The sequence below is a fragment of the Poecilia mexicana genome, unplaced genomic scaffold (genome assembly GCF_051168715.1).
Source record: "Poecilia mexicana isolate PSO_F unplaced genomic scaffold, ASM5116871v1 scaffold_12, whole genome shotgun sequence".
Classification (NCBI taxonomy): domain Eukaryota; kingdom Metazoa; phylum Chordata; class Actinopteri; order Cyprinodontiformes; family Poeciliidae; genus Poecilia; species Poecilia mexicana.
Genome location: NW_028263381.1, coordinates 21678458 through 21704851, shown reverse-complemented (window position 1 = coordinate 21704851; position 26394 = coordinate 21678458). Strand labels below are relative to the sequence as shown.

Below are 26394 nucleotides of genomic sequence, written 5' to 3'. Positions count from 1 at the left end.
CCTGGTTGCTTGTTAAAACACGCCTGGTCACCTTTGAGTTAAAGTTTGTATATGAGTTATCAAATTTAAATCACTTTATCTTTATAAATATAAGAAATATTTATGCTAACACACCAGCTTTGTAGAATGGTTTCCTGTTGCGTTTTGATTGATGGCTTCTTCTTCCTGAATGGGGTTTCAGCCCACATTACAGAAAGTTTTACTGTGGATAATGATGTTCTCCTACCAGTTAGAACCAGAATCTTCTTTAGCTTTTCTGCTTTTGTTCTCATGTTGAGTCTCGCCTTTTATTTCAAGACCTGCTTATCTGTTTTCAAACCTTTAAGCTCCAGACATTCCCATGTTTATGCTTCTGTATAACTGTTTGGAGACATAAATTTGGCTCCTTTTGACATCTGGAAACTTTCCCCAAAGACTCTTTTTTACCTCCTGCTGTAATATTTGGCATCACAGTTTGGGTTATAAACATACAGACCTGTTGCAGCGTGACGTCACATGCGGATATTCCCGCCTCCATTTTCTTACAGGAGAATCAAAAGCTGTTCGCTAACAATGACTAGCATTGGTTTTAGGTGTTATCAACATAATGTGCTAAATTTTAAATGTACGCCTGATGTATAAAGGAAAAGGAATGCAGTGATTTGATACTAATTGTCAACACTACAACTAGATAACAAGGTCAGGCTAGCTATGCTAGCTTGACTATGACAACATTAACATGTAGACGTGCTGTGGAATTCTGTGTGTTTCGGTTCAGTTAAAAAATAACAAAATGTGACCTAAACACAAACTCTTGACAGACCATCAGTAGATCAGGTGTTTAAATGAGCTAATCAACCACCACTGTGTTAGCTTAGCTAATAGCAGCAGTAGCTAATCTACCACAGCGATCATTTATTAATTAAATATCAAGCCTGAAAACATAAAACTGTAACAGACTGAATGTTTTGTTCTTTGTGTGGGAAATATTTGAGTGTTTTCTTTTTGGTGTTGAATCCTCAAACATAATGTGGCGTTGTTGTTGGTTGCTATGGCAACTAGTCCACATGTAGCAAACCTTAGCTAAGTTTGCCAACTTAGCTTAGAGAGCAAGAAAAAAAAGTGGTTTTGAGTTTTCCTTTAACGTTTTTTCTGAGTTCTTCTTTTTGCTGCGGCGCACTGCACTGAATTAACAATACCTTCAACTCCAGGTTTCATTTAGTTGACGGAGTTGTTCTTCCTCTGCAGCGCGGCTACAGATAGCATGTAAAAGACGCCTCCAGCGTTGAGCGCATGCGTGAAATTTCTGGATGTAAACGATAACATGCGACGGGTTGACAGCATAACTGTAAACAGTTGCTCCACATTGGGGTTTTGGGTGTTTCTGCTTTAAAGAGTTACCACACATTATTCCCAGCTACCCATTCACAAAGATGCCGCTTAATAAAAGGGCTTCATGTTTTGCTAAAAAAAAGAAAATGCATGTTTTTTATTTCTTTAATAAAGGCAGTTATGCATATAGGCGTTTCTTTCATGCTCTTTAAAAGGGATTCAGCTGTAATTTTTCATCCGCCTGATGAGGCTTAGGACTCCCTCCAATATGAAATAATTAAAGAGGAGAAACGAGGCCCTACAGTCAAACAGTACAGTGGGAAATGTGTTGTTAAAAGCAGAAAGGCTCGGATGAAAGGCAGAGGGAGGAGATCTGGGATTTGGAGAGGATGGAAACAGGAAAAGCAGATATCTTCCTCCGCTTGTTTTCTTGTCTTTGTCACTGGAGTGTCTTCTCAGCGTGAGAAGTTTCAGATCGCTCAAAGTAATAATTTTCCTCCAATCTGTAATTTAAGGAGGAGGGGGGTTTCTGTGCAGCGATGATAAATCAGGCCTGGCTGAATGTCAGGTGATGAAACCACTCACCAGAGTCCTAAGCTTATTTCCTCAAGGACAGAAATCCTGACTCAACGTCTCATTGATGCGAAGTTATTTAAAACCAAAAAATGACTCTTTCTTTCTTTCTTCTTTTTGTTTGCACATCTGCTGTGAGATGTTAAAGTCCACAGAGGTGCTTTTCATCCAGAGCTGAACTCCTTCTGGTGCCGTTAATTTCTGTTGCTGTTTACGCTCGACGGCTTCTCTTCTCTCGCCGATAAACACGAGGCGAGGTTTCCTCTGAAGGCGTGGCGCCCCGCCGGTCCTCCGCATAAATCAGATCAGTTCCTCCTCAATGTTCCCTCAGCTGCGGTTCGTTCATTCAGTCCCAGCTCTGTGGGTTTACCCACTTCTGACATCTTTCTTTTCATCTTCCAGAGCCAAAAAAAAAGAGAATCCATTCATGTTTGGATGTGGTGGGGATTCCCTCACACAGATCTGTTTGTCTAAGTCAGTTAGCTTTAATTCATTTTTACAGTGTGTTTCCTAGTTTTTATTAAATAGTTTGTATTAGTTTTTTTAGTAGTCTTAGTTTTTTCATACTTTGTTGAAGTTTTAGGTGCAGAATTTATAAAAGTCAAAGTGTTGTGATTCTCAATTCATCAATTTGGTATTGATTGAATCCCATAAAAGGTTTTTAAAATTTTGGGGTTTTTCACTATAGTTTAGTTTCATTTTGTTGGGACTTTTTGCCCAATTCAGTTAGTTTGAAATAGTTTTTATAGTGTGTTTGCTCGCTTTTATTCGTCAAATATTGTTTAGTTTTTATTAGGTATAGTTGTAGTTTTAGTTTTTTGATATTTTGGTTCATTTTTAGGTGTAGAATTAAAAGAATCCAAAGTATTGTGATAATTTATATATCGATAAACACTCAACAGAAAATGCCATTTTTAAAAATTGGATTCATTTATTGTTGAACAACCAACCGACTGACATATTTCTGCTTGCCTTACATCCAACCGGTTGGCAAAAGTTTTCTCTTCTAGCTTTTCACATTTTTATTAGATGCTTGTGCGAATTCTAGCTGCTAATTTTCAAACGGTGTCTAGCAGCTAGCTGTGCTGGAATGCTAACCATGCTAAACCAGCTTTTTCAGTGCTAACATAACGGATAGTTGCATAGTGAAACTCAATGGCTGGATCATTAGCAATCCCATAAACCCCAGTTTTATTTTATAAACAAAAACTGAGTTTGAAATAATCACTTTTTAAACTTTCTAGCTAGCTGTACTGTTGAGCTAATGCTAGCCTGAAAGTGTTTATAAAATGCGTTGTAGGAGTTTTATTTCTGCTTGCCTTATATGTAGCTACTTGACAAAGATAGTACATTCCAGCTATTCACATTTCTATAAAGTGCTTGTGTGAATTTTAGCTGCTCATTTTCACATGTTAGCTAGATGTCCTGAAATGCTAACCATGTTAACCAGCTTATGCAGCTCTAACTATAACTGATAGCCACATGGTAAAACTCAAAGTTTGGATCTTTAGCAATCACAGGAATTCCAGTTTTATTAAGTGCTGGTGTGAATGTTAGCCGCTAATTTTCAAATGCTCTTTAGCTGCGCTGCATTGCTAGTCATGCTAATTCAGCTTTTGCAGTTCCAAATGACAATTTGGTTTCTCACCTGTTTTATACTAACTACAATACTACATGACAAAACTTAATGGCTGGATCATTTACAGTCCCTTTAGCTGTAATTTTATCAAATTACTTTTCTTTTTTTTTACTTTCTAGCTAGCTGCAGTGCTAAGCTAATGCTAGCTTGTACACAAACAACAAAACAGAGATTAGATCAAACCATTTTTATCCAGGTATCTGGTGTTTTGTGCGCCGCTGTGAGGGCTGGTTAAGCCGTGTCGTCAGGTGCCTGTAGGTGTGGGTGTGTCTGCTGGATCAGCCTCCTCTGCAGGCTGGTGGTACAAAGCTGAGCAGCAGGCGGACCTGCGCCGTCTCCTGCAGTCATGCTCCACCATGTCGGATGGTACCTGCTGCTGGGATGCCTGCTACTGGATTTAAAGAGCGTGCAGGTTAAAGGTCAGCGGCGGCGCAGCAGAAAGGTACTCTCCTCTCAGCTTCACTTTGAGCTTTTTTAGTCTTTCTGTCAGGCAGGGATGCAAAAATGTCCCCACTGAGTCAACAGTTGCAGCTATCGCACTGAATTGTTTCTGTCGTTCCTTTGAACACTGAATGAATTTGAATGGAAACATGCTTTACATAAAGGATGGCTGATTCACTCGTATGATAAATTATATTTCTAATTCCAGTGAACATCTGGTTTTGTTTTTTCTCCACTTTAAAATCCTGCTTTGTTCAACTTTTAACGTTTTTTTTAAGTGTTTTGGGTCTCAGATCTTAATCAGACAGAGTTCACTGATTTACTTTAGAGTGCTGCATGTGTTTGCAATACTTCAAAAGCAGCTTTAAAATGACAGATGTTCCTTTGGAAATGAAATAATTGCATTTTAAAAATGTGTTTATAGATATTTATTTTGTGGTTCTGACGTAGTTTGGCTCTCTTGGAGTAAAAAAAACATGTGATTGAGATATTTTTAGAAATCTATGGTAGATTTGCCTTTTTTAACTATGAAAGGTGACATTCTTCATTCACAGAGTCCAAAAAAACACAACACACTTAAAACATTTAGATGTGTCTTTAAAAACTGAGTATGAAACAAGCGTTTATTGTTTCCACAGTAAAACTATCAACAGCTCTGGTCAGAAATTACCATATGTTCATCATTTCTGTCTGCGGCTTTCAGTTGTTTTTTCCATGACGTAATGATTGCCCAACATACAGCTGCAGTGATTGGATGCCAAACTTGAGTTTTAGTTGATTTTTGTCTAATTGATCAAAGGCAGACATACATACAGCAGATCTGGATGCTGAATTTGGATATTTTCTCCTTTTTTTGCATGGACGTTCATTCTACTAATTATGGAAGAAGATTGAGACCACAGGAAAAACATGAATCTAACTTTTTATCTCTCAAATTCTAAGAAAAAAAAAGGTCAAAATTCAGAGTATAAATGTCAGAATTCCATCATTTTTTCTTTGAATTCTAAGACAAACTTCAAAATTCTGAGACAAAAGTAAAAATTCTGAGAAAAAAGGTTAATTCTGAGACAAAATTCTTTGTAAAAAAATTTTGAGAATTCCATCATTTTTTCTTTGAATTCTAAGACAAAAGTCAAACTTCTGAGTGTAAATATCAGAATTCTGAGAAAAAAAATTAATTCTGAGACAAAATCCAAAATTTTGAGAAAAAAATGTCAGAATTCTAAGTAAAAAAGTAAATTCTGAGAATAAAAAGTCAAATTTTGAGATTATAGTCAAAATTCTAATATAAAAAGTTGGAATTCTGAGAAAAAAGGAGTGAGTTTTGTGTTTTGTTTTTTTTTTTTGGATATGGGCCATAATGACCCAAATTGGTGCATCTAGAGCTGGACAGTGTGACTGTAAAACATATTGCGATGTATGTGTTTCATATCAGTCGGTATTGATAACGATTGATTTGTTTTTTATTTTAACCAAACTGTTATGACCTCTCCTGTTGGCTGGTTTTCTCTTCATGATGTTTCTTGTTTTTAAACAGTTATTAGGCGAAGGGGGGCAACTTGAAACTGCTGCTGCGTCAGTTACTCAGCAGATGGTTGCTAGGTAACCAAACCTGGGGGCATCTTGAAACTGCTTCTTACCCAGCAGGTTGTTGCTAGGCAACCAAAGAGCGAGAGAGTCAGTTGATTCCACCAACTTTGTTTCGCTACAAAGTCTTTCCTCTACATTTGTGTGGAAACGAGTTTTATTTTACCGATGCAACTTTCCTCTCCCAGTTTCTTCTTCTTCTGTGTGTTTGGCTCTCGGGACCGTTCGGTTGCCATGTGAATTTATTTTGTCTTTCTCTAGGATTAGCTGTACATTCAAATGTTATCAAGTTTATCTCTTAAGTGCCTGAAACATTAAAGGTTTTAGTGGCGATGATGACTTAAAGACAGAGTAACCACTTGTTTTAAGCCCATAAGACAGTGTCTATGTGTTTCCTGGCAGGCTTTGTGATCTTTTTGGACCACCGCCGTGGATTCTGTGGAAACTTTAATCCCGGCTAACGGCGCCGTGTTTAACATGGGTGGTCCAACAGGGAGCTACGCCCCCAACAGCGACGCTCTTAATGCCAGAGTTAACCTGCTGAGCCCATTGAAAGCCACTGAGGCACAAGTCGCACGCTAGCCTGATACACACACACACACACACACACACACACACACACACACACACACACACACACACACACACACACACGGAAATGCTTCAATACACCCACGAGTCCAAACATGAATGCTGGTAATGGTTGATTTCCCCAGCAGAGCTTTATTATCTCATCACCTCGGATACCTAAAGTGTGATTAGAGTTTAAAAGCTAAAACTGTTTTATTTCCATGTATTTATTGTTATTTCAAGCTTCAGCTGCAACGTTTGTTTATATTTTGGTTCCAGAGACGAGTGAAATGATGCTGTTTCCCTTTAAGGTTCTCTTAATTTTCTGCCGGTTTTCTGAATTTTATGGATCTAAGCTGCTTGTTATGAATTTAATTTATGCATCATTATATTTTTCTCAGTTTATCTTCATTTAACCTCACACCTCTTGATCCACTACAAACATGAATTTTCTGAATTTTTGACCTCTCAAATGTGACTTTTAGCAATTAAAGTCTAAACCTTAGTGTTTAGTTTTATGTTCTTTTATGCAGATTTGATCAAAGTTGTCAACTTTTCTCTTTTTGTAGATTTACAATGTACAAAAAAATCTTCACCTATAAAACTGTAAAATATCAAAATTTAAAGGAATTTTAATACATAGGAATGTAAGAAAAGACTAAAACAATCTGATTGCAGAGGTAATGCATTGTGTGTTATTATTTAAAGACACGTGCTTTATTTTCTATAGTCTAAGGTTGTTTTCCCACCATATTTGGTTTGATCTGGGACCAAAATTGTAACATTTCTTAAATGTTCAGCTGCTACGGTTCTCTTTCACACTGAATTGTCAAATGAACCAACATTTTTGAAAAAGTTGTTCCCCTCCTCGCCTGTGGGGGCGCTGCACCAAGAACCACTGAAGGAAACATAAGTGCAACTTCCTTCTTTGAAAAATGTTTCAAAAATGGAATAGTTTAATATTTTAGCAGTTAAAATTTCTTTTTTTTTTCTTGGGTAAAAAAATCACAAAGCATTTCTCTAGCTAATAGACTAGCATGTTTATTTTGGTTGTATTTACCCAGAATGCCTTGCGCTGTAGTCCACTTCCTGCTTTTGGAGCGGTCTCCGGTCCACTTGGAGTTCACATACGTAAGCAAACCGAACCAGAGTTCACTTATTTGGTTGACCATTCACACTGGAAATGAGCTGGAGTCAGATTAAAGCAGACTAAACAGCCACAGCAGCATAAATAAAGTAACTTTAAAACTGATCCACTGCTGAATTAAATTTAAGCTGATAAGGTCCTAATAAAATGTTCTAGACTTTCAGGAACCCCAAAGTGCTGTTGATCAAGACGCCTCCACTTTGATAAAAGGCCAGAAGCGAACCTGTCTCATAAACAAAACGATGATCCGTAGGATCCATTTTTCTGATGCTTTGAAACATCAAACTTCTCATCTTTAAACCTTTTCCATCTAAATTTATCTCCTGCACCTGGAAAGACCCAGTCTGACTGTCTGCATACCTGAGTCAGCAAGATTTACCGACCTTTGCCATTCGATCATCCATTTGTAGAAGCAAGTGTTGTCTATAAATGTGTGTGTGTGTGTGTGTGTGTGTGTGTGTGTGTGTGTGTGTGTGTGTGTGTGTGTGTGTGTGTGTGTGTGTGTGCGTGTGTGTGTGTGTGTGTGTGTGTGTGTGTGTGTGCGTGTGTGTGTGTGGCTGACTCAGTTTGGCCTGCAGCCGTTCACTCAGCCTGTTTGTGTTTCTCATATCCTGCGGCGGTTCGTTCCTCAGCCACAGTAACCTTCACTCAGGGCTCGGGGTTCCCTGTCATCATCCGTCCTCAGTTTTCCTAAAAACTCCATTAAGAAGTAAACGATCTTTGTTTTATATCGGAAATAACAGGCAGCGGTTGTAAACGGCTCATTAAGGCGACGTGTTTTATACATATTTCCTCTGACAGGAACAGACGGCGCCCGCAGCGTTGCTAAGCGTTTCTACTGTAACCGTGACGATACCGAACCCAGACACCGTGATGGATGAGAGTCGCGTCCCTGCATGTCGGTCCAGTAGTTGCCTTAAAGGCTTTGCTCCAAAAAGATGAATGTGGAGACAGCTTAGAAGTGTTGATGCATGATAATATTAGGTAATCCACTTGATGGATGGAGGTGTACTTAGTTCTATATTTGCATTACTACCAGCTGCAGTGTCTGAGTGTTTGGAACAACAATGCAGTGCCCAGTTTCTTATCAGCAGGTTTAAATGAGCTGTGGCATCATTGGTTTTAGGAGAGTAAATGTAAAGTGGAAGAAAAAATACAGATTATTTTCAAATGTTTTACAGTTTTGCATTTGTATTCAGCCCCCTTTACTCTGATACACCTCAATAAAATCCAACAGACCCCTATTTGGAAGTTTAATTGACCTGTGTGTGATTTAATACCAGCATTGGTGGACGCTAATAAAGGAGCTAAGTCTTCCTGTAACATGTTAGCTAACTTTCAGAAAGTTTAGCGCTCTGAGCTTCCCATAAGTTAAAAGGATGATGATGATGCTGCATGTTTTTTAATGACTTATCATGTGAATAATTTTATTTTATTTTTATTTCTTATTTAATGGAAACAATCCAGTTGCAAAATTGTGTTTTTTCAACATAATATCAAAGTTTTTCACACATTTGTAACAGAAAGGCAGCTGTTGACGAGGTGCTTTAGTATTAACTTTCACTGAATACCCTGTTGGTGTAGCCGTTAGCTTTAGCGGAGCTAGCTAACAGTTCATGGGTCTTGCTTTTGGGTTAGCGCAGTTAGCTTTTGGTGTTTGGTTACCAGTATAAATCCAGCTGTTTGTTTGGGAACATGAGTGAACAAACATCATAAAAACCAAGAAGCGTTTCATCTGCACAAGACGGAAAGATTAATCTGGGTTAATGGGAACGTGGCTGTAGCCAACCACATAAAGGATCAAAGCTTAGAATGGCCCAGTCAAAGTCCAGACCTGAATGCAACTGAGAATCCATGGATTAAACTATGACTTTAAAAATGCTCCCAGTACCAAATAACAGTTATTTCACACAGAAACTGGGCAGTGCATTCAGTGTGGATGTGGAAAGCTGGCAGATTTCCTCAAATATGTGTTGCTGTAATTGCAGCAACACGTTTCTGCAGAGCATTGAAGGCTGACTCCAGCCTTTGTACGTTTAACTTTCCTCACTTTATGTTTGTCTGTCCTACAATAAAACCCAATAAACACGTTGACGTCTGGCTGCAGAGTTAGAAAAGGATCAATTCAACAGTTTTGCGAGACACGCAGTGTTTCAGAATAAAAGCGTCTCTTTGTGTTTCTTGGCGACGAAGATCTGGTAGCACATTTAGCACCTTTTTCTAAACCATCCATTTTATTTGCCTTTTATTTGTTTTTTATTGGCCGTGTCACATTTCCAGCACCAGAACAGACTTTATTTTCTATCACTATCTGAAAACCAGGCCAAGCTAACTGCAGTTTCTGCTCTCATGCTTCGTTATTCACAGTTTGCTGTATGAACAAATGTGTCACCACTTACTGCTGACAAACCAAAGAGGCTCAGTCGGAGCAAAGAGGATTTACTTTTCTTTGTATTAAAAAAGTTTGCATCAAAGATAACCGTTTGTTCCCCTTTTGGCTCTCCAGCTCCTTCAGCAGTAGAAGAGCTGTTGGGAGACGAAGTCTGCTGGAGCTGAGCCTCACGGACAGTCGCTGATGTAAACGCTGCCTGGGAACATACAATAAATCTCCAACATGGAGAAATGAAACTGAAAATATTCTGATGACGTGTTCCCATTTCAGGCCCAGAATGTAGACATCAAACCACTCAGAACAGAAGAAAATGAGTTTCGAGGTAACAAGAGTTTTAGTTTTTCTGCTGAAATTGTCAATTTAAAAACGAATAACCATCATTTTACTGGAGTGAAAGACGTGATGTCTGGGTGGACATGCATGTCCTGTGGACCAATCATGGTGAACGAAGGTGGGGTGTAACTGGGAGGAATGAGTTGTCCGATCTCTGTGCTACGCAATGACTGACCATGAGGCACACCATGTTCATAGCTGGCACCAAATAAGTTGAGTTTTATTGACTCACCCAAACAGACTCAAAGCTTGGATTGGACTCTTCCTTCACAGGATAAGGGTTTACGTTGAACTCAGACTTGGACCTAACGTCTCATCAACAGTCTGTCTCACATAACTAGCGGGATATTAAAGCTCCAGACTGCAGCTCAGACAGGGAATCTTGTGTTTTAACATTTGCAGATGTTGCTGTCTGTCATCCCGAATTTTGAGCAAATGACTCAAATATGCTGAGAATTTGACTTTGGTTTGTCCTTCAAACACTTTTGTCTCAACTTGAGACAAAAGAATCGAGGCTCCATTTAAACTTCATTGCCCATTGTTATGCCTTTTTTTAACTCGTACAACATTAAATTGTTTAAGTGGCTTTTTATACAGTTGATTTGTCTTATTTTTGGCGGACTTACCAGATTTTCCAGCACCAACTGGGAGAACGCGTTTATTTTATTGTTGGCAGTTTGATGGCCGTGACATTTGTGAAACACATTCAGCTGCTTTGTGTTGAACCACCCATTTTTAATTGATTATTAAAACAAAGTCATGTGAACGAGATGCGCCGTGTTTCCAGCTCTCTTGGTTTTAGGTATGTTGTGTCCCATCGGACATGGGGGGATGTGGAAGTGGTTTACAGTAAGTCTGAATATTTAAATCAGGTTTGCTGTTAATAAGCTGCTAAATTGCAGAGCTTTAAAATGAAGATCATATTTCCTCAGAGCGCCACCCTAACGGTGCTGTGAGCCACTTTCAGACGGACTCGTTGACATGTAGCGCAGCCTGTTAGCGAGCTAGCTGTGGATTTCTGCAATGCTTCGTCCTTTCAGGACCTGCCTGTCATCCCAGACTGATCAGGCTTTTCTCCCAGCCTGGAGGGGATCCAGTGAAGGGTCAGTGCTCACCAGAACAGATCCAGTGTCGGCTTATCGGCCTGAGACGACAGGAAGAGTAGAAGAAGAAAAACAACCTCTGTTTTCTTTCGGGCCCCTTCGTCTGGTCTTGTGCCGATCTGCAGGCCGCTGCTGATGTGACAGGCCGGGTGAAGTCAGGACTCGCTTTGCCTTTCATTATGTCTAATATTTAATATTCGATGGGAGAAAAAGCCTGTAAATGAGCTGATCTGTGATTATTTGGTCATGTTGTAATAAAATTACTCAGCAGTGTTCAAATCCAGGTGAAATTACCTGAAAGTTTCTCTGGTTGTGTTAATTAGGTCATAAATGTTTCAGTCGTGTTGCGTAAAATAAGCTCAACATCCTGAAGCAGGGATTTAATTGGGATGTAATTATATCCACATCCAGTGAGGGTATTGGATAATCTGATTTATTAGAAACGTGTCTGGAACGGACACTAGGGGGCATAAATGTAATACAAAAGGCCGACTTATGATCAGTTTTCATTCTGATACTGTTTTTCATTTTTATTCTGAGTTTCATTTAGATTATGTCCCAATTTTACCCTGATTTTATACTGACTTCATCCTGATTTTAATCACATTTCTGACCTGCTTTTATTATTTTTCTCCCATTTCTTAAATTAATTTTCATCAGATTTTTCTTACAATTTCATTCAGTTAAATTTTTTTACTAGGATTACTTTTTGGTTTGTTTTATTAAAATTTGATTTTCATCAATATTTTGAATTTGGGGTTTTCCCCTGATTTTACTGATGTTTATTTTTTTTCATCCTTTCTTTTGTCCCAACTTTCTCCGGATGTTATGTTTTTTTTTATCCAGTCTTTGCTTTTATTGTGGTATTTTTTTGTAATTGTTGTTAGATATATAAATATTTTTGTCTGTTTCATGTCCTCAGTTGTTTTCATGGAAGGTTTTAGACATTTTGTCTCATTTTTATCCTCATTTCACCGACTTCATTCATTTTATTCAGATTTCTTTTTACTGTTTTCTTTTCATCACATTGTTATGCTAATTATTCTGGTCTTATTTTTCTACTCGTTTTAAACTTAACATAAACTGATTCATTTTGATTTCCGTATCTGTACCCAGATTCTGTCATTAAGAAGACAAAACGGTATCTATGGTAACGGTGGCAACAATGTTTCTCTTTGCTTTACAGCAACCAATCAGATTTAAGCAGAACATAAAAAAACAGCCTCCATAAGTTGAGATGTTTGAAAATAACATATTTTATATTTTTTATATATTTTTTTCCATATTGGCTTGTAACCTGGAGGTGGCTCTCGTTTGTTTTGGTTTTTGATGCTTTTGAACATAAATATTTGCAAAAAAAATACAACAAAAACTTAGTTTTTTCTCCAGTAGTTTGAGTCGTCTTTGGTTTCCTTGTATCTTTAACTGAGCTGCGTTTTCTCGTGGCCAAACGTTTTACAGTTCTTCTGATGCGGGCGTCGGGTTTACAACACCAAACGAACATACATGGGGTGTGGTGACTTGTGTTTGTTTTGGACACAGCAGAATCTGCTGTTGGTTTTGAAAAACCAGAAAGTGGTTTTGAGTCATTGGACCGCAGACCGAACTCGTTCACACTGAGAAATTACAGTATGTTAGCATCTCGTTCACCCACAGCTCAAAAGCAATGAAGCAGCTCAACTATAAATGAGGTTGAAAATGATTTGAGTGGATCTTAAGAAAACAGACCCTTTCTCTTTGTGGTCTGTTTGTGACCGCATAGACCTGGAAAACAACTGCATGCATGTTGCAGCCGTTGCTGTCAACTGTTTGTTTTTACGGGATGCAGTTGGTGGCAGCAAGAGGTCAGATCCCAGAGCTGTGGAAAGCACCAAGTCAGGATTGGCTGAAGAATCCTGTAGGGTGAGCTCTGGAAAGCAGAAGAAATGCTAAATATTAAAAAAAAAAAAAAAAACATTCTGTAAGAACTAGCTTTTTCTTCATCCACAAGTCTGGAAGCTGCAGAAACCAGCTGAGCCTCAAAGGGGCTCAGCTGGTCAAATGCATAGTGGACCAGAGAAATCCTACAACCGCTGAAATCTGATGCTACTCCATTTCATGATGAAGGAAGTTGCACTCCTGTCTTCTTCTGAGGTTTTTGTGTTGTTTCCCTCAGTGGTTGTTGGTGCAGCGCCCCTACAGGTGAGGATGGGAACAGGTTTACCAAAGGGTTTGGCTCGTTTGACTCAGTGTGAAAGAGAACCACACCGGACTACCAGGTGTGAAAATACCTTGAAAACATAACATAAACCATAAGTTTATGTTATAAAGTCTTATGTCATAAGACTTCAGTAAGAAATACAGTTTCTCATTACAGCAGATTGTGGTTTGGGTTGGTGACCTGTCTGGGACAAGCGAGTGTAGATGACACTGGATGGATGGCCGGATGTTTCTTTATTAGAAATGAAATGACTTGTGTTGCTTTTGTGTCGATCCAAGTTCAAATCCCAGTGAGACTTGGAACAGATCAGACCAGAAATATGCAGTAATGTTTGCTTTAATCTCAAAGAAACAGTAAGGCAGCTGGACGCAATGATGGTAATAATAATTAGGTGCATATTGTTCCTCGTGTATTTTAGGTCTTTCTGTTTGTAGGACGTGTTTGTTGTATGTTCCAGACAATAAATCACATCTGCGAAGATCCAAACATGCAGTTAATGATGGATTGTAGACTAAACCAAATAACTCTCACAGTCTCTGTAAAACAGCACCTCATTCTTTTGTTTCTCTACAGAATGAATCTCAGCGCCAAGAGTTGTCTCGTGGCGATGGGACGATGCCGTCCAGGCCGAACCGAAAGGGTTCAGTGGGACGTGGAGACGTTTTCGTGGTTGAAGAGGACACTGATCTGTTGGATCCCATCTTTCAAAGCGGTGGAGTCGTGAACCCTCAGTGGAAACCTTCTAGAAATGGACTGAAGGGAAACCAGAAGGGCAAACCGGACCCGTCGTCTAAAAAAGTGGAGGAGAACATTACAACAGAGAAAAAGACAGACTCTAGGACTTCAGTGGAGTTTCCTCTGAAACCCTCGGATAATATAATCGACTTGGATGTTGGAGGTTCCCCAAAGAAGCCCTCACTGGGAATTCCTCTGCTTCCCAAGACTCCTAGAGTTTCAAATGAACTAATAGAGGAATTTCCAGAGGAGATCAGCACAGTTTCACCTGCTACCAGTCAGGCCCCAATCACTGTCCAGACCACCAAATCACCGGTGGATCAAAACAGGCATGAAGGGAAAGAAACAGAACCAGAGAGAGGAAGCCCTCGGATTGTGACCATTGTATCCAGAGAAGGAGATCTGGTCCTGGGATCTGATGGGAAAACGTACCGGCTCCGGAGGGGACGACCCGGCAGGATAGGAGCCCCCGGACCAGATGTAAGTCTGTCTTTATGCTCTTTGTGACTCACTTTTAAAGGGAGCTAATAAAGCAAAGTTTACATTTTGTACAATTTTGTGCTTCCATTTGAGTTTCTACTGCTTCTAAAAGAAGCTCGAGCATTTTTCTGGCAATAAGTACATGTTTTCTGGTGTCTGGAAAACTTCAAAAACCTTCAGAATGTAATGTCAAAAATCAGCAGGAACTGACCCTTCACGTAGCAACCCCAGCAGAGTTCTGCCCGTTACCTAGCAACCCCAGCAGAGTTCCGCCCATTACCTAGCAACCCCAGCAGAGTTCCGTCCATTACCTAGCAACCCCAGCAGAGTTTTGCCCGTTACCTAGCAACCCCAGCAGAGTTTTTCCCGTTACCTAGCAACCCCAGCAGAGTTCTGCCCGTTACCTAGCAACCCCAGCAGAGTTCCCTCCATTACCTAGCAACCCCAGCAGAGTTCCAGCATCAGCTGGTTTTACTGCTGCATGCGCTGTACAATGGCTGCTGGAAAACAGTAACATGTTTTATTGTTGACTTACCATCCAGAAACCACTTGCTGCATTCTTGTTGGCTCTATTTCTGCTTTTCAAAAGTTTGCATAACAGTACATAAGTGCATACAGAAGCCCACATGGTGCAACATGGAGCAAATCTGTTGTGATATTTAAAAATAAATAAATAAATTTGTGAATGCCATAATTACCTTAAAGGGGACACACTTTGCAAAATTAATATTTTACTAATTTTTATACTTCCTTTTGGGTCTCTACTGCTTCTAAAAGAAGCCCAAGTGCTTAAAAAAATCACAGAGCTGTTTTTTGGCAATAAGTTAATGTTTTTTGGTGTCGGGAAAACAAGCCATGTTGATAATCTCCCAATTGTTAAGTCACACGTCTCTGTTACCTAGCAACACATCTGAGTGTCAGCTGGTTTGACCACCGTATGCGCTGTACAATGGCTGCTGGAACAGACAAGTGTTTTGTTGTTGACTTACCATCCAGAAGCCGCTTGCTGCATTCTTGTTTTTTTGTGCACGAGGCTCCACTTCTGCTTTTCGAAGATGTACCGTTGTGTAATTGTACGTCTATTTGCAGCCGTTTTCACTTGGGAGTGTAAACGTTGAGTTGGGAGGCGTGACCAGCAGCAGCTTATTTAGATTTAAAGTGACAAGATGCCCTACAACAGCTAAAATCTCATCATGTAAGAATGACTTTGTGCAGAAATAGTAATGAACATGTTCTGTATCGCCCATAAACCTATCCTAACTTATTCAAGTTAGCATAATGGTTCACCTTGTAACAATTACAGGAAACCCTCCTCAAAGAGAAGTGTTGCTCGGCTCATTCTGGATTACAAATGTTTTCTTGCATCGTTGTTGCCAAGGCCATAACGAGACCAAGACCCCCCAAACATGGAAGTGATTTCCCAGTTTGCAGGCATTATATCAGAGTGGAGCTGAAAGTGGGAAAAGATGAGCTCTGAGAGATAAATGGTTCTGGTCTCACAGCTTTCTGAGCTGCTCTTCGTCAGCCGCCATCTGAAACCCATCAGCGACGGATCTCATCGCTCAGACGCGTCGATCCGTGTGCCTTTGATGCCGCCATGCGAGAACATGGAGCGGCCTCATTGGTTTGAGAACGTTACCAATGTGACACTGTTAACCTTTCACTTCTGATTGGACTGAAGCTGGTTCCTGGGTTTCCTGGTGTAGGAAACGAGGGACTGCAGGGCAGATGGAGCCAAACTGCCTGCTTGGCAACGTACATCTGGAGTCATGTTGCCGTAAAATCCACAAGCCCACTCAGCATAATTACTGTGATTGGAGCCGGCTGCAGAGAGGAGGTTATTGGCTTCACTCTTCTCATGTACGACGTTAGATCTTCTGTTAGTAATAGGGTTGGACTGATGACTGAGTGAAAACACATTTCCAAGAAGATGCAAGGGATGCTTGACATATTACTTGGTTATGATGTTTTATTTATTCAGATTTTTGTAGTTTTAGACTTTTCCACCACACTACTGCAAATATATTTCTTTGGCACCAATCAGCTGCTTGTAACAGGCAGATTTTTAAAAATGGATTCCAAATAAACAGTCAACCATATACTAAGAAACTATTTGTGAATTGAGCTAATTCTTCAACATGATTTATATAATATTATTTTTCTGTAAATTTAAAAAGTTTTGCTTTGATTAAGCTTCTACTGAACTGAAAGTGTTGATTAACGTTAGTAATTGTTATGATTGTAGCTTTTTTATATTGAGGTTTGACTTGAAATGTGTTTGATTAAGTTGTTTATAGTTTATTTATTATGTTTATAGTTACTTGAGTCCTAGTTATGATTACATTTGATTAAGTTATTTATTATTATACGTTAGCATGTATTATAGTTTGTAGTTATTTCATTTATTTAAGTTTGTTAGATTACTTATTACAGCTTGTAGTTATTTGATTATTCATTATAGTTTATTTACCTAAATGTCAAAAAGTAATTGTCCTACAACTATTAAAAGTTTTTTATTTTTTTGATAAAATGCCGTTTTCCTAAACATCTGTTGCTAGCTGTGCTCTTATGCTAATGCTAGCTTGTAGCATGTGAAGATTTGGCTTCAGTTTCTCATTTCATTTTATTATTTCAGTCATTTTTCATAGCTGGGCTGCTGTAAATATTTTTATTTGTATCTTTGGCTAAGAAAAAATATGTAAGTTTTGTTTTTACTTGCTAGCTTGGCTGCTGCAGTATGAGAAATGAGCTGTAGCTTCCATTATTTTCTCCTAACTGCAATATTTTTACTACATTTGATGGTTGACATTATTTTTAGTAAATTAGTGAAATAAATATGCTTTTTAAGGAGTGTTGGAGTGATGAGGACAGTTGGTTAATGATTATTTACAGATGAAACTGAAGTTTTTAGCTCCTATTCAGTGATTAGAGCTCCAGCTTCAGAAACATCAATAATTAACACTATGAAACTCACTATAATAGTTTTTATGCTTAAATGGTTGCTACATTTTTTATAGCTTTAGCTGCTATTTTTCTAATTTCTTAGCAGCTAGCTGTCCTGCAGTGCTAACAGTGCTAACAGTAGCTTATATGTAAACAGGACCAATGAGTGGCATTAGCTTTCAGATATTATTGTTAACATTGTTTTGTGAGTTTTATTGTCTTTGTGTTGCCGTTTTCATAGGGATGCCCGGGTGATCCTGGTCCTGCTGGGGTCAAAGGTGAAAAGGTAAGCGACTCTTTGAGTTTAACTAACTCCCATGCTAATGCTAGTTTGTAGCATTAGCATGTTAGCTCCAAGTTAGCATGCTTCTCGTCCAACACTAAAAGCAGAGAAGACTTGTGACTATTTGATATAAAAAAAGCTTTTTAACTTTTACATTCTCCTTTTTTAATCCCATTAAAACGTAAATATTCTAAATATGTTTCACTATTATCAGTTTTAAGTTTCAGGAGATGTCAAGTAGTCCAAGTTTAGCATCATATTTTGTTTGTTTGCTTTTTCATTGGGATGCTCTTATTGGAAGATGTTTTGATGCTGTTAACATAAATCAGAAACTAAATATTGTGTTAAATTTCAATGTTTTCAGGGTAAAAAAGGCATAAGAGGCAGAGCGGGAAGGATGGGCCAGCCAGGGTCGCCGGGTCGTCCAGGTTTACCAACATTTTACCTGTGGAGGAACACAGCTGAGGAATGGGCTGCTTTTAGGGTACGGTCAGTGTTATTAACCAGCTACCAGTGTTAACATGTGGTAACATTAACTATGCTGTTTCTGGAGACAAATTTATCTTATCATGATGAAAAAATCCTTAAATTAATTTTTTATCACAGTGATAAATTCCAAATTAATGTAGATTGCATGAGAGAATCAATAAATATAATAAAATAAATTATTAAAAGCAGTTACTGTGTTCAGTATAGTGGTTAAAACCATTCTCATTTATTTAGATGAACGTTTGCAGAGTTGGGTAGAAACTAATTACATTTACTTGAGCAACTAATTTTGAGAAGTATTTTTACTTTGCTGTACTTTGGGTAATTTTATTGTGAAGTATTTTTTGACGTAATTATTAAATATTAAATGATTAATAACTGAGTAGATGTTTTACCAAACACTTTTTAAGTAATTTCTTGTATGGCTACATTTATTTGTTATTAGTTCTACTCTTACAATTTTTTTGAACAGAAAACTGTTAATTTTTGCAGTTTTATTAGCTTTCCTGTCAGTTTGTAGAGACAGATGTGTGTTTTATTAACCTAATTGGTATGAACTGAAACCTTGAAGCATCCACTCATCATTAATCCTGAAGTTGCGTTAAATACTTCCTCCCGGTCTCGACACGTTTGGCCTCCAGATTGATGTGAAGTCCTGGTGTTGGGTTGTAGTGCGTGCAAGCCGGTGTTCTGCAATCATCTGTTTTGCCTCTGCACCGTCTGCAGCTGCAAGCTGTTTAATGTGCGCTGCATGATGGAGAACCGCAGCTTCATCACAGAGCAGGGATGACAGGAATAAGGCCCGTTTGTGGTTTTATGGTGATGCTGAATGTACTTGAAACCCAGATTCCTGATCAAATACGCTGAAAATTGGGTTTTATCTGCTTGAAATGTTAAAAAGGGATTTTTTCATTCTAATCTTTGCCTTTACTCGTTTTTCATTTGCAGCAAACTAATTTCTACCAGCTACTGTCGGTTGGTTGGCCTGTAAGTATGACGTGACACTGACAGCCTTTTCTCATGTAACTCTGAGTTATTATATTAGTTTCTTCTTGGTGAGTTTGCAGACTATGGAAGGACCTGCAGGACCTCGTGGAGAGATGGGAAAACCTGGCATACAGGTAGCAAAATAAATACTTTATTTAAAAAACACTAACACAGCAGAAGATGAGCATTTTTATTTTTATTGTCCCTGTTTTCCAGGGGCCGCCTGGTGAACCTGGAGAGGACGGACAACCAGGGATCCCGGGAGAAATGGTTCGTTTTAAAAACAAAATGAAAACCAGGATGATAAATTATTGCGATAAACAATAATATTGTTATTTTGAGACCATTTTCAATGAGTATATTGGTTATAGTGTAATAATGCAAGAACATATTCTCAAAGAAACTTTAAATTGAAACTCAGGAACTGGAAGAACAAAGGAAAAGGTTTAGCTGAGATCAAAACACCAGACTGACGACTTTTATCATCCAGTTCTTGGTGGAAATATGGAGAAAAATGATAAATAATGCTAATGGAAATTATTGAGCTTATTTTAACTTATTATGCAATAAATTGATTTATTTCTTATTGACAGGCTAGTTGTGATTTTCACAACAATGAACTAAGCATGGACTATTTTAATGAAACAAATAATCAGATTTGTTCTTGTTTTAACTCAAGTTCCAACAATTAATCGATCGTAGATTAATAACATTTAAATGTTTTTTCCTTGTTAAAAGAAATTCATCCAGTTTTCTTATTTTTTGGGGGCTCAGTTGAAGAAAACCGAAAAAAGGATTTTCTTGTGTTTCTGGTTTTCTGGACTCGGGTTTTCTGACAGCGAACGTTTCTAAAAGGTCAGAGGTCAGGGTTTGATCCCAAGCAGTGGCTCCACTCTGAGCCCCTCCTCAGTTTTACACTGGTTTTAAATAATATTGCTAGTTTCCAGACATGGATGGACCGGGTACCGAACACACAGCCCTGAGGGACGCCTGTCCCTTCAGAGGGTCTAATTTGAACCTGGATTCTGGTTTGTCCTGCAGGAAGTTGAGCCACCAGTTAGACTGTTGGGTTTATGTTGTCTTGCAGGGGGACCCGGGACCCAGGGGGCCCCCAGGACGACCCGGGACCCCAGGCAGAGATGGGGACGACGGGGCAGACGGTCAGCCGGGGGCTCCTGGACCTCCTGGATCACATGTGAGGACAGATTTAACCCGTTAAAGTTCAGCAGAGCCTCAGTTCGGCTCATTTAGCATGAAAGTCTCTCCATGTTGTTTCACCTTCATCAGGGGCCGTGGGGCCACAGAGGAGAACGAGGACCAAAGGGAGAGAAAGGCGACGAGGTGAGAATAAGACACTAAAGCACTATCTACATGCCAAGAATGAGACATTTCTTTCCTACCATCACAAATATAAACATGAAGTTTGCCATTGAAACAAAAACCCTCGGACTCATGGTTTAGTACGGTGGAGGGTCTGTGATGCTGTGGGCCTGAGCATTATAAACACTTTAGATTATTGGGTTTTCTAGCACAGTAATGACCCAAAACGGTGCTTGTGACCTGTTATTACTGAAAAACAGAGAACATGTTAATAGAAAACATGTTTTATTAGAAACATGTACAGTTTTTATAGCATCAATCTTTTTCCTTCTTCATGTTTTCAGGGTCTGGTTGGCGACCGCGGGCCCTGTGGGGAAACTGGTGGGCCTGGTGAGAAGGTACTCATCAATAATAATCATCATTATTGCTTAAAGCTGCTGTAGATCTTCTTCTCACGGCTTATAAATCAGATTTTTATGAAGAAGTTCAGAGTTCACAGAGTCATAATGGGCACTTAAGGTTTTAACGAGCAAATCAATTAAGTTTAGAGACATAAAGAGGCTTCAGTGGCTGCAAAAAACATCATTGGTTTATTGTTTTAACCAAACCTTGTTAATCTATTTTAGAGATTTTTCATGTTGATGTTCTTTTCTTTATTCCTGCAGGGTGAAGCTGGGCTGCCAGGTCCCCCTGGTCCTGTAGGACCTCCAGTGAGTCTCTTCCTCCTGCAGCAAACACAAACCTCCTTCAACTTTAGACTGGACCTATTATTTAAAATTCACATTTTGAATATTTTTATACTTGCATTTGGGTCTCAACTGATTCTAAAAACAACCCAAGCACTTAAAACAAAACAAAACAAAAAAAACGTCCAGCCAGTTTTTTGGCAACAAATTCATGTTTTATGTATTTGGAAAATTAGCCATTTCAAAAAACAAATCAGCAAGCACTTCCCATCACCTAGTAACCCCAGCAGAACTCTACCCATCAACTAGCAACCCCAGCAGAACTCTGCCTGTTACCTAGCAACCCCAGCAGAACTCTGCCTGTTACCTAGCAACCCCAGCAGAACTCTACCCATCACCTAGCAACCCAAGCTGAGTTTCAGCACCTTTGGTCGGCTGGTTTTACTGCTGTAAGCTAAAATCTCATCTAGGAATGATTTTGTGTAAAATAATGTAGTGAACAGGTTTTGAATAGGCCGTAGACCGATCCTGACCTGTTCAAGGAAGTATAATAGGTCACATTTTAATCATTTTCTGTCCAATCTTTGACCTCAGCAGTAAAAGTTGTTAAGTTTAAGACATGGTGACCAGAATCTATGTAGCTTAAGCTAAGCTAACTAGTCGGTGCTAAACATCCTGTTTCCTGCATTATGTCCAAAAGTCAGAAAAAGATTAACATTATTTTTTTTACCACAACACTGGCTCATCGTTTGAGTTTGGGAGCCTTTTTATGATGAAATGTGAGAAACATGAACAGATTTTAGATGAATGGAGGCTGATGTTGTTTTGTTTATCCTATGATGACATTTTTAATCTTCTCTGCAGGGACACCAGGGGGTCCGAGGTGCAGAGGGGGAAGAAGGACCCGCTGGACCCGACGTGAGTTAAACTTTTATGGTTTCATCATAACTGAGAAGTCAGAAAGGTTTTCTGTAATTTGTCAAAAAAAAGTTTTCTGTTTTATTTTTCTCAGGAATTTTCTTTTTTTGCTGAAATCATATTTTTATTTTCCATGTCTTCGTCCAGGGGCAGAGCGGACTGGACGGCCCCTCGGGCCCCCCAGGGCCACCAGTAAGAACACAACTGGTTTATGTTTCTATTGTGTTAAAATATTCTATTTAATCATAATTTAACTTGTTTTGCAGGGAGCGCCGGGTTTGACCGGACCAGTTGGTGCTCAAGGAGCAAACGGCTCCAGGGTAAAACCGACAACGTTGAACATTATTCTCTGTTTCTATTCACCTTCAGTTTAATAATTTCAGCATCTTGTGCCATTTTTCAGCCATTTTGTTGTAGATTTCCTGCTATGTTTGGGAACCTTCTCCTATTAATAACCAAATCCTAATAGAAATCAAATAATTTTATTCAGAAAATGTCTGTTAACTCTTCACAGATTGTTTTGGCAGCAGCAGTTTCTCCTCTAATTACTGATGCCTGAATAACTGGCTGTTATCAGCTTTAAATGTCCTACTTCATTATGGAGTTCCTCAGGGCTGTATACTAAGCCCTATTTAATTGTCAAAGATTTTTAGGAACAATATTTTCCCCTCTGTCGAAGAATCTTTGTTCCTGTTTCATTTCCTGAGTTTAGATTTAGAATATTAAACTGAACAGAAACAAAAGTCTTATTTTTGCACCTGATTTTCATTCACTCTTCCTACAGAAATGTGTCAAACCATTTTCTTTTGATCCAATTTCAGCTCCTTTAGACCCACTTTCCTATACAACATGTTTAAATAGTGATGTACTTTGTTTTGATTTTCTTTGCAGATAAAATCCTCAAATAATTGTGAAAAACACGTTTAATTGCCTATTTTAACAGTTCAAACAACAAATATGCCTTAATATTCTTTAATTCCCACAGTGGAAACCGTCTTAGCTAGCGCTACCACAGAAGCTAACAGTCTTCCTTATCTCCTCCCTTCTGTGTTCAGCCAATCAGAGCCAAGGAAACTGCAAACTCCAGCCAATAGCCTGTCAGCTAGCATAGCGTCTAGCTGCTTTAGCTTCTCAAGCTGCATTTTCTTTCAAATATTTTAGAAGACCCCTAAGAAAAAAAGCTTAATTTCACAAAAACCTGATGTTTTTGTGAAATCTGAACCTGATTGGTATTTATTTTTACTTTTACTTTTGTTTTTTCTAATTTACTGGGTTTGGGAATGTAAGGATTCAGGTTTTGAATGTGTCACAGAAACTAAACTGACTTTAACGTCTAAACTTGGTGAACTGGTTGCTGTTTTTGTGTAAGGAAATAAAAATGTTTGTTTGTTTGTTTGCAGGGTGAAATGGGCCCAGCTGGTGGCGTTGGCCCCCAGGGGCCTCAGGTATGAAACCTGGCTCGTTTATGCTGCAGATTTTCAGTTTTTCCTCATGTTTGGATTCTGGTTCAGACGTAAAATGGCTTCGTTTTGTCTCTGACCAGGGGCCTCCAGGCCTGCAGGGGCCGATCGGACCTCCAGGACACAGAGGACCTCAGGTGGGTTCAGGTTTCTCTGGCTGCTGCCTCGTCAAAGCGGCTGCAGGAGCTAAAATCGGGTTCATGCTCCTCCCAACAGGGTCACCCAGGACTGACGGGCGCTGCTGGACCGAAAGGAGATCCTGTAGGTTAAATCACCGAAACATTTTCATGTGACTTTAAGACAATTCTCTGGAGATCTGAGTGTTTAAACAGAAATCCTCCATTAATACAAATACTCTGACTCTTATATTGTTGATTCTACGTTTAATTAAAGGAAATTAAACTATTCACCTCGTCTTGAGATTTTCCACATTCTGTCACAAACACAAACTTCAGTTTATTTTATAGAAACGGAGCAGAACAGAAAGTGGAAGTAAAAATGCTTGTTTTCAATAAACAGTCTAAATAATTTGCCTGACATGATGGTGGCAGCATCATGATCTGAGGAAAAGGAAAAGTTGGTCAGAGTTTAACTTTACTGCATCTAGAGCCACAAAGACCCGTTTTACATCAAGGGTGTTCAAAGTGAGGTTCGGGGGCCATTTGAGGTCCCTGGAAGGATTTTTTTTGTGGCCCCCCCAGAAACCGCAGTTCAAAAGCAAAATCTGAAACAAATTTGCTAGGAAAAAAAAATGGAAATTTTTAGATTAATCTCAGAAATTTTCTTTAAAAAAAACTTGAAAATTTCTGATTTTCAAGTCAAATATTTTTAACTTTAAAATAAAAAAATTATGTTTATTTTTTCTATATATATATTTTTTAGATTAACAAAAATTTATGGGGGGTTTTCTTGCAAATTTGTAACTTTATAACTCAGAAATTTTCTTGTTTTTCTTTAAAATTTCAGAGATTAATTTAAAAAAAAATCTGATCTTTTGTGGAAGAAATTTACTTTTTTTTCTCTATCTCCAGTGGCCCTAATAATAATAATAATAATAATAATTATAATAATAATAATTTTGTGCTATTTGGACAAATTAATTCCCCTGTGGAGATCTTTAATCTTACATCTTGAGTCCTGTTTGCAGTGGCCATTTTTAACCGTATTTTCACTTCCTGTTGGTTTTTTGTTTTAAACTCTGATGTTTGTCCCCAGGGGCCTCTGGGGCCGGCGGGCCCTCGGGGGGATCCTGGCATTGAGGGCCCCACGGTGAGTTCAGGTCCTACAGTCCACCTGGTTCTCAGCCGGTTTCTGTTTGTCACATTAATGCTAAAAACCCAAAAGGTTCTGAGCAAATCCTGCTGCCTCACGCTGCCATCTGCTGGCCAAACTCCGCCACTGCATCATGAGAACATGTTTGCTTCTTTCAGCAGCTCAGCTGATTTTTATTCTGTTTCATGAATTATTGATCTTTTCTACAATAGTTTGTTGAGTTAATTCCATTTAAAAGACACTTTTTTATTTTTTACTTCATTATTTGACTTGTTTTACTTACGTTTTCATGTAATTATTGATCATTTTAACTTTTACTTTTCTCAGGGTTTGCCAGGCAGGCCGGGTCATCTGGGTTTCCCCGGAGCCTCGGTGGGTCGTGTTTTAGATCGACTCGAGTTTCAGTGTGAAAATCTGATTGTTTTATTTAATTGTCCATGTTTTATTGTCTGACAGGGGAACCGAGGAGCCGATGGAGACAAAGGAGACGCAGGACCTAAAGGCGACAGAGTAGGAACAACATTTATTATTAGTTATTGGGAAGAAGGTTTGATTTTAAATCAACCTGTTTACGTTTATTATTTTTCTCTGACTTTGTTTCTTTGCTTCAGGGAGTTCCAGGGGCCACAGGCGTCCGGGGCCCTCAAGGGGAGCGGGGCCCCATCGGTCTGCCCGGCTTCCCCGGGGCCAGCGGCCCGCCGGGCCCTGCAGGTACTGAGGTAAAGACTGAAGCACCGCCATCATAATAATTATAATAGTAATAATAACCCACATGCTGTTTTTATGATGCCGTTGGAGCTGCGAGGTTTTTTAAAAAAGGAGTACATTTTTATGTCAAAAACTCAGAAATTTTGAGATTGTCAGAAATTTTAAAGAAAAATAATTGTGAAATTTCTGAGCTTGAAAAGACAAAAATATTTGACCTTTGAACCTCAGAACTTTACAAATTTTCTCTTCAGATTTTCTGACGTAAATCTAAAAACTTTTGAGTTTTTTCTCCTAAATATTCGACTTGTTTTTTCTAGGAAATCTCAGAAGTTTACACTTTTTCTTTTCGATCTATGTACCTGCCATTGTCTTTATGGAAAGTTTACAGCTCTCTGCTTTATTTCTAACTCAGAAATTCCCGCCTTTATTTGTGAACTTTGAACTTTTCTGAGATTATTTTAAACATTTCTGTGATTGAAATGTCAAAAATTTGCTAGAAAAAACGTTAATGTTACATACTTGTTTTATTTCCATTGTCTCTGAACGAAGATCTGCACTGATTTGATATTTTCTCGTTTAGGGGACGGACGGTGAGGGCGGCCTGCCGGGCAAACAGGGCAGCCAGGGGTTAAAGGTCAGTGATGATTTGAGTTTCTACATTGTGATCTCACAACAAAATATTTTATTTCTCCCTAAACAATCAATAAAAACCTGTTTCCTCCAACATGGCAGCTTTTTTCTTTCCTTAGTTTAATTTCATTCAGTGTCTTGATTTGTTTTCAAGCAAAATTTGCATAAAAATATGAATTTGCGATGA

At 38.8% G+C, this 26394-nt stretch overlaps 1 protein-coding gene across 1 annotated transcript in view; it reads left to right on the top strand.

Annotated features, from left to right (window-relative positions):
- The first annotated feature begins 3776 nt into the window (after window positions 1-3776).
- The window catches only part of LOC106906202 (uncharacterized), a 24553-nt gene continuing 1935 nt past the window's right edge, over window positions 3777-26394 (top strand). The window contains exons 1-22 of the mRNA XM_088011107.1: window positions 3777-3965; window positions 13870-14511; window positions 17696-17740; window positions 18102-18221; window positions 19175-19213; window positions 19294-19347; window positions 19430-19483; window positions 20301-20408; window positions 20501-20554; window positions 20878-20931; window positions 21199-21243; window positions 22084-22137; window positions 22285-22329; window positions 22404-22457; window positions 23538-23582; window positions 23681-23734; window positions 23814-23858; window positions 24813-24866; window positions 25197-25241; window positions 25326-25379; window positions 25481-25588; window positions 26158-26211. Coding sequence (XP_087867233.1) covers window positions 3870-3965; window positions 13870-14511; window positions 17696-17740; window positions 18102-18221; window positions 19175-19213; window positions 19294-19347; window positions 19430-19483; window positions 20301-20408; window positions 20501-20554; window positions 20878-20931; window positions 21199-21243; window positions 22084-22137; window positions 22285-22329; window positions 22404-22457; window positions 23538-23582; window positions 23681-23734; window positions 23814-23858; window positions 24813-24866; window positions 25197-25241; window positions 25326-25379; window positions 25481-25588; window positions 26158-26211 — 1923 coding nt within the window. The 5' untranslated portion in view covers window positions 3777-3869. The remainder of the gene's footprint in view (window positions 3966-13869; window positions 14512-17695; window positions 17741-18101; window positions 18222-19174; window positions 19214-19293; window positions 19348-19429; window positions 19484-20300; window positions 20409-20500; window positions 20555-20877; window positions 20932-21198; window positions 21244-22083; window positions 22138-22284; window positions 22330-22403; window positions 22458-23537; window positions 23583-23680; window positions 23735-23813; window positions 23859-24812; window positions 24867-25196; window positions 25242-25325; window positions 25380-25480; window positions 25589-26157; window positions 26212-26394) is intronic.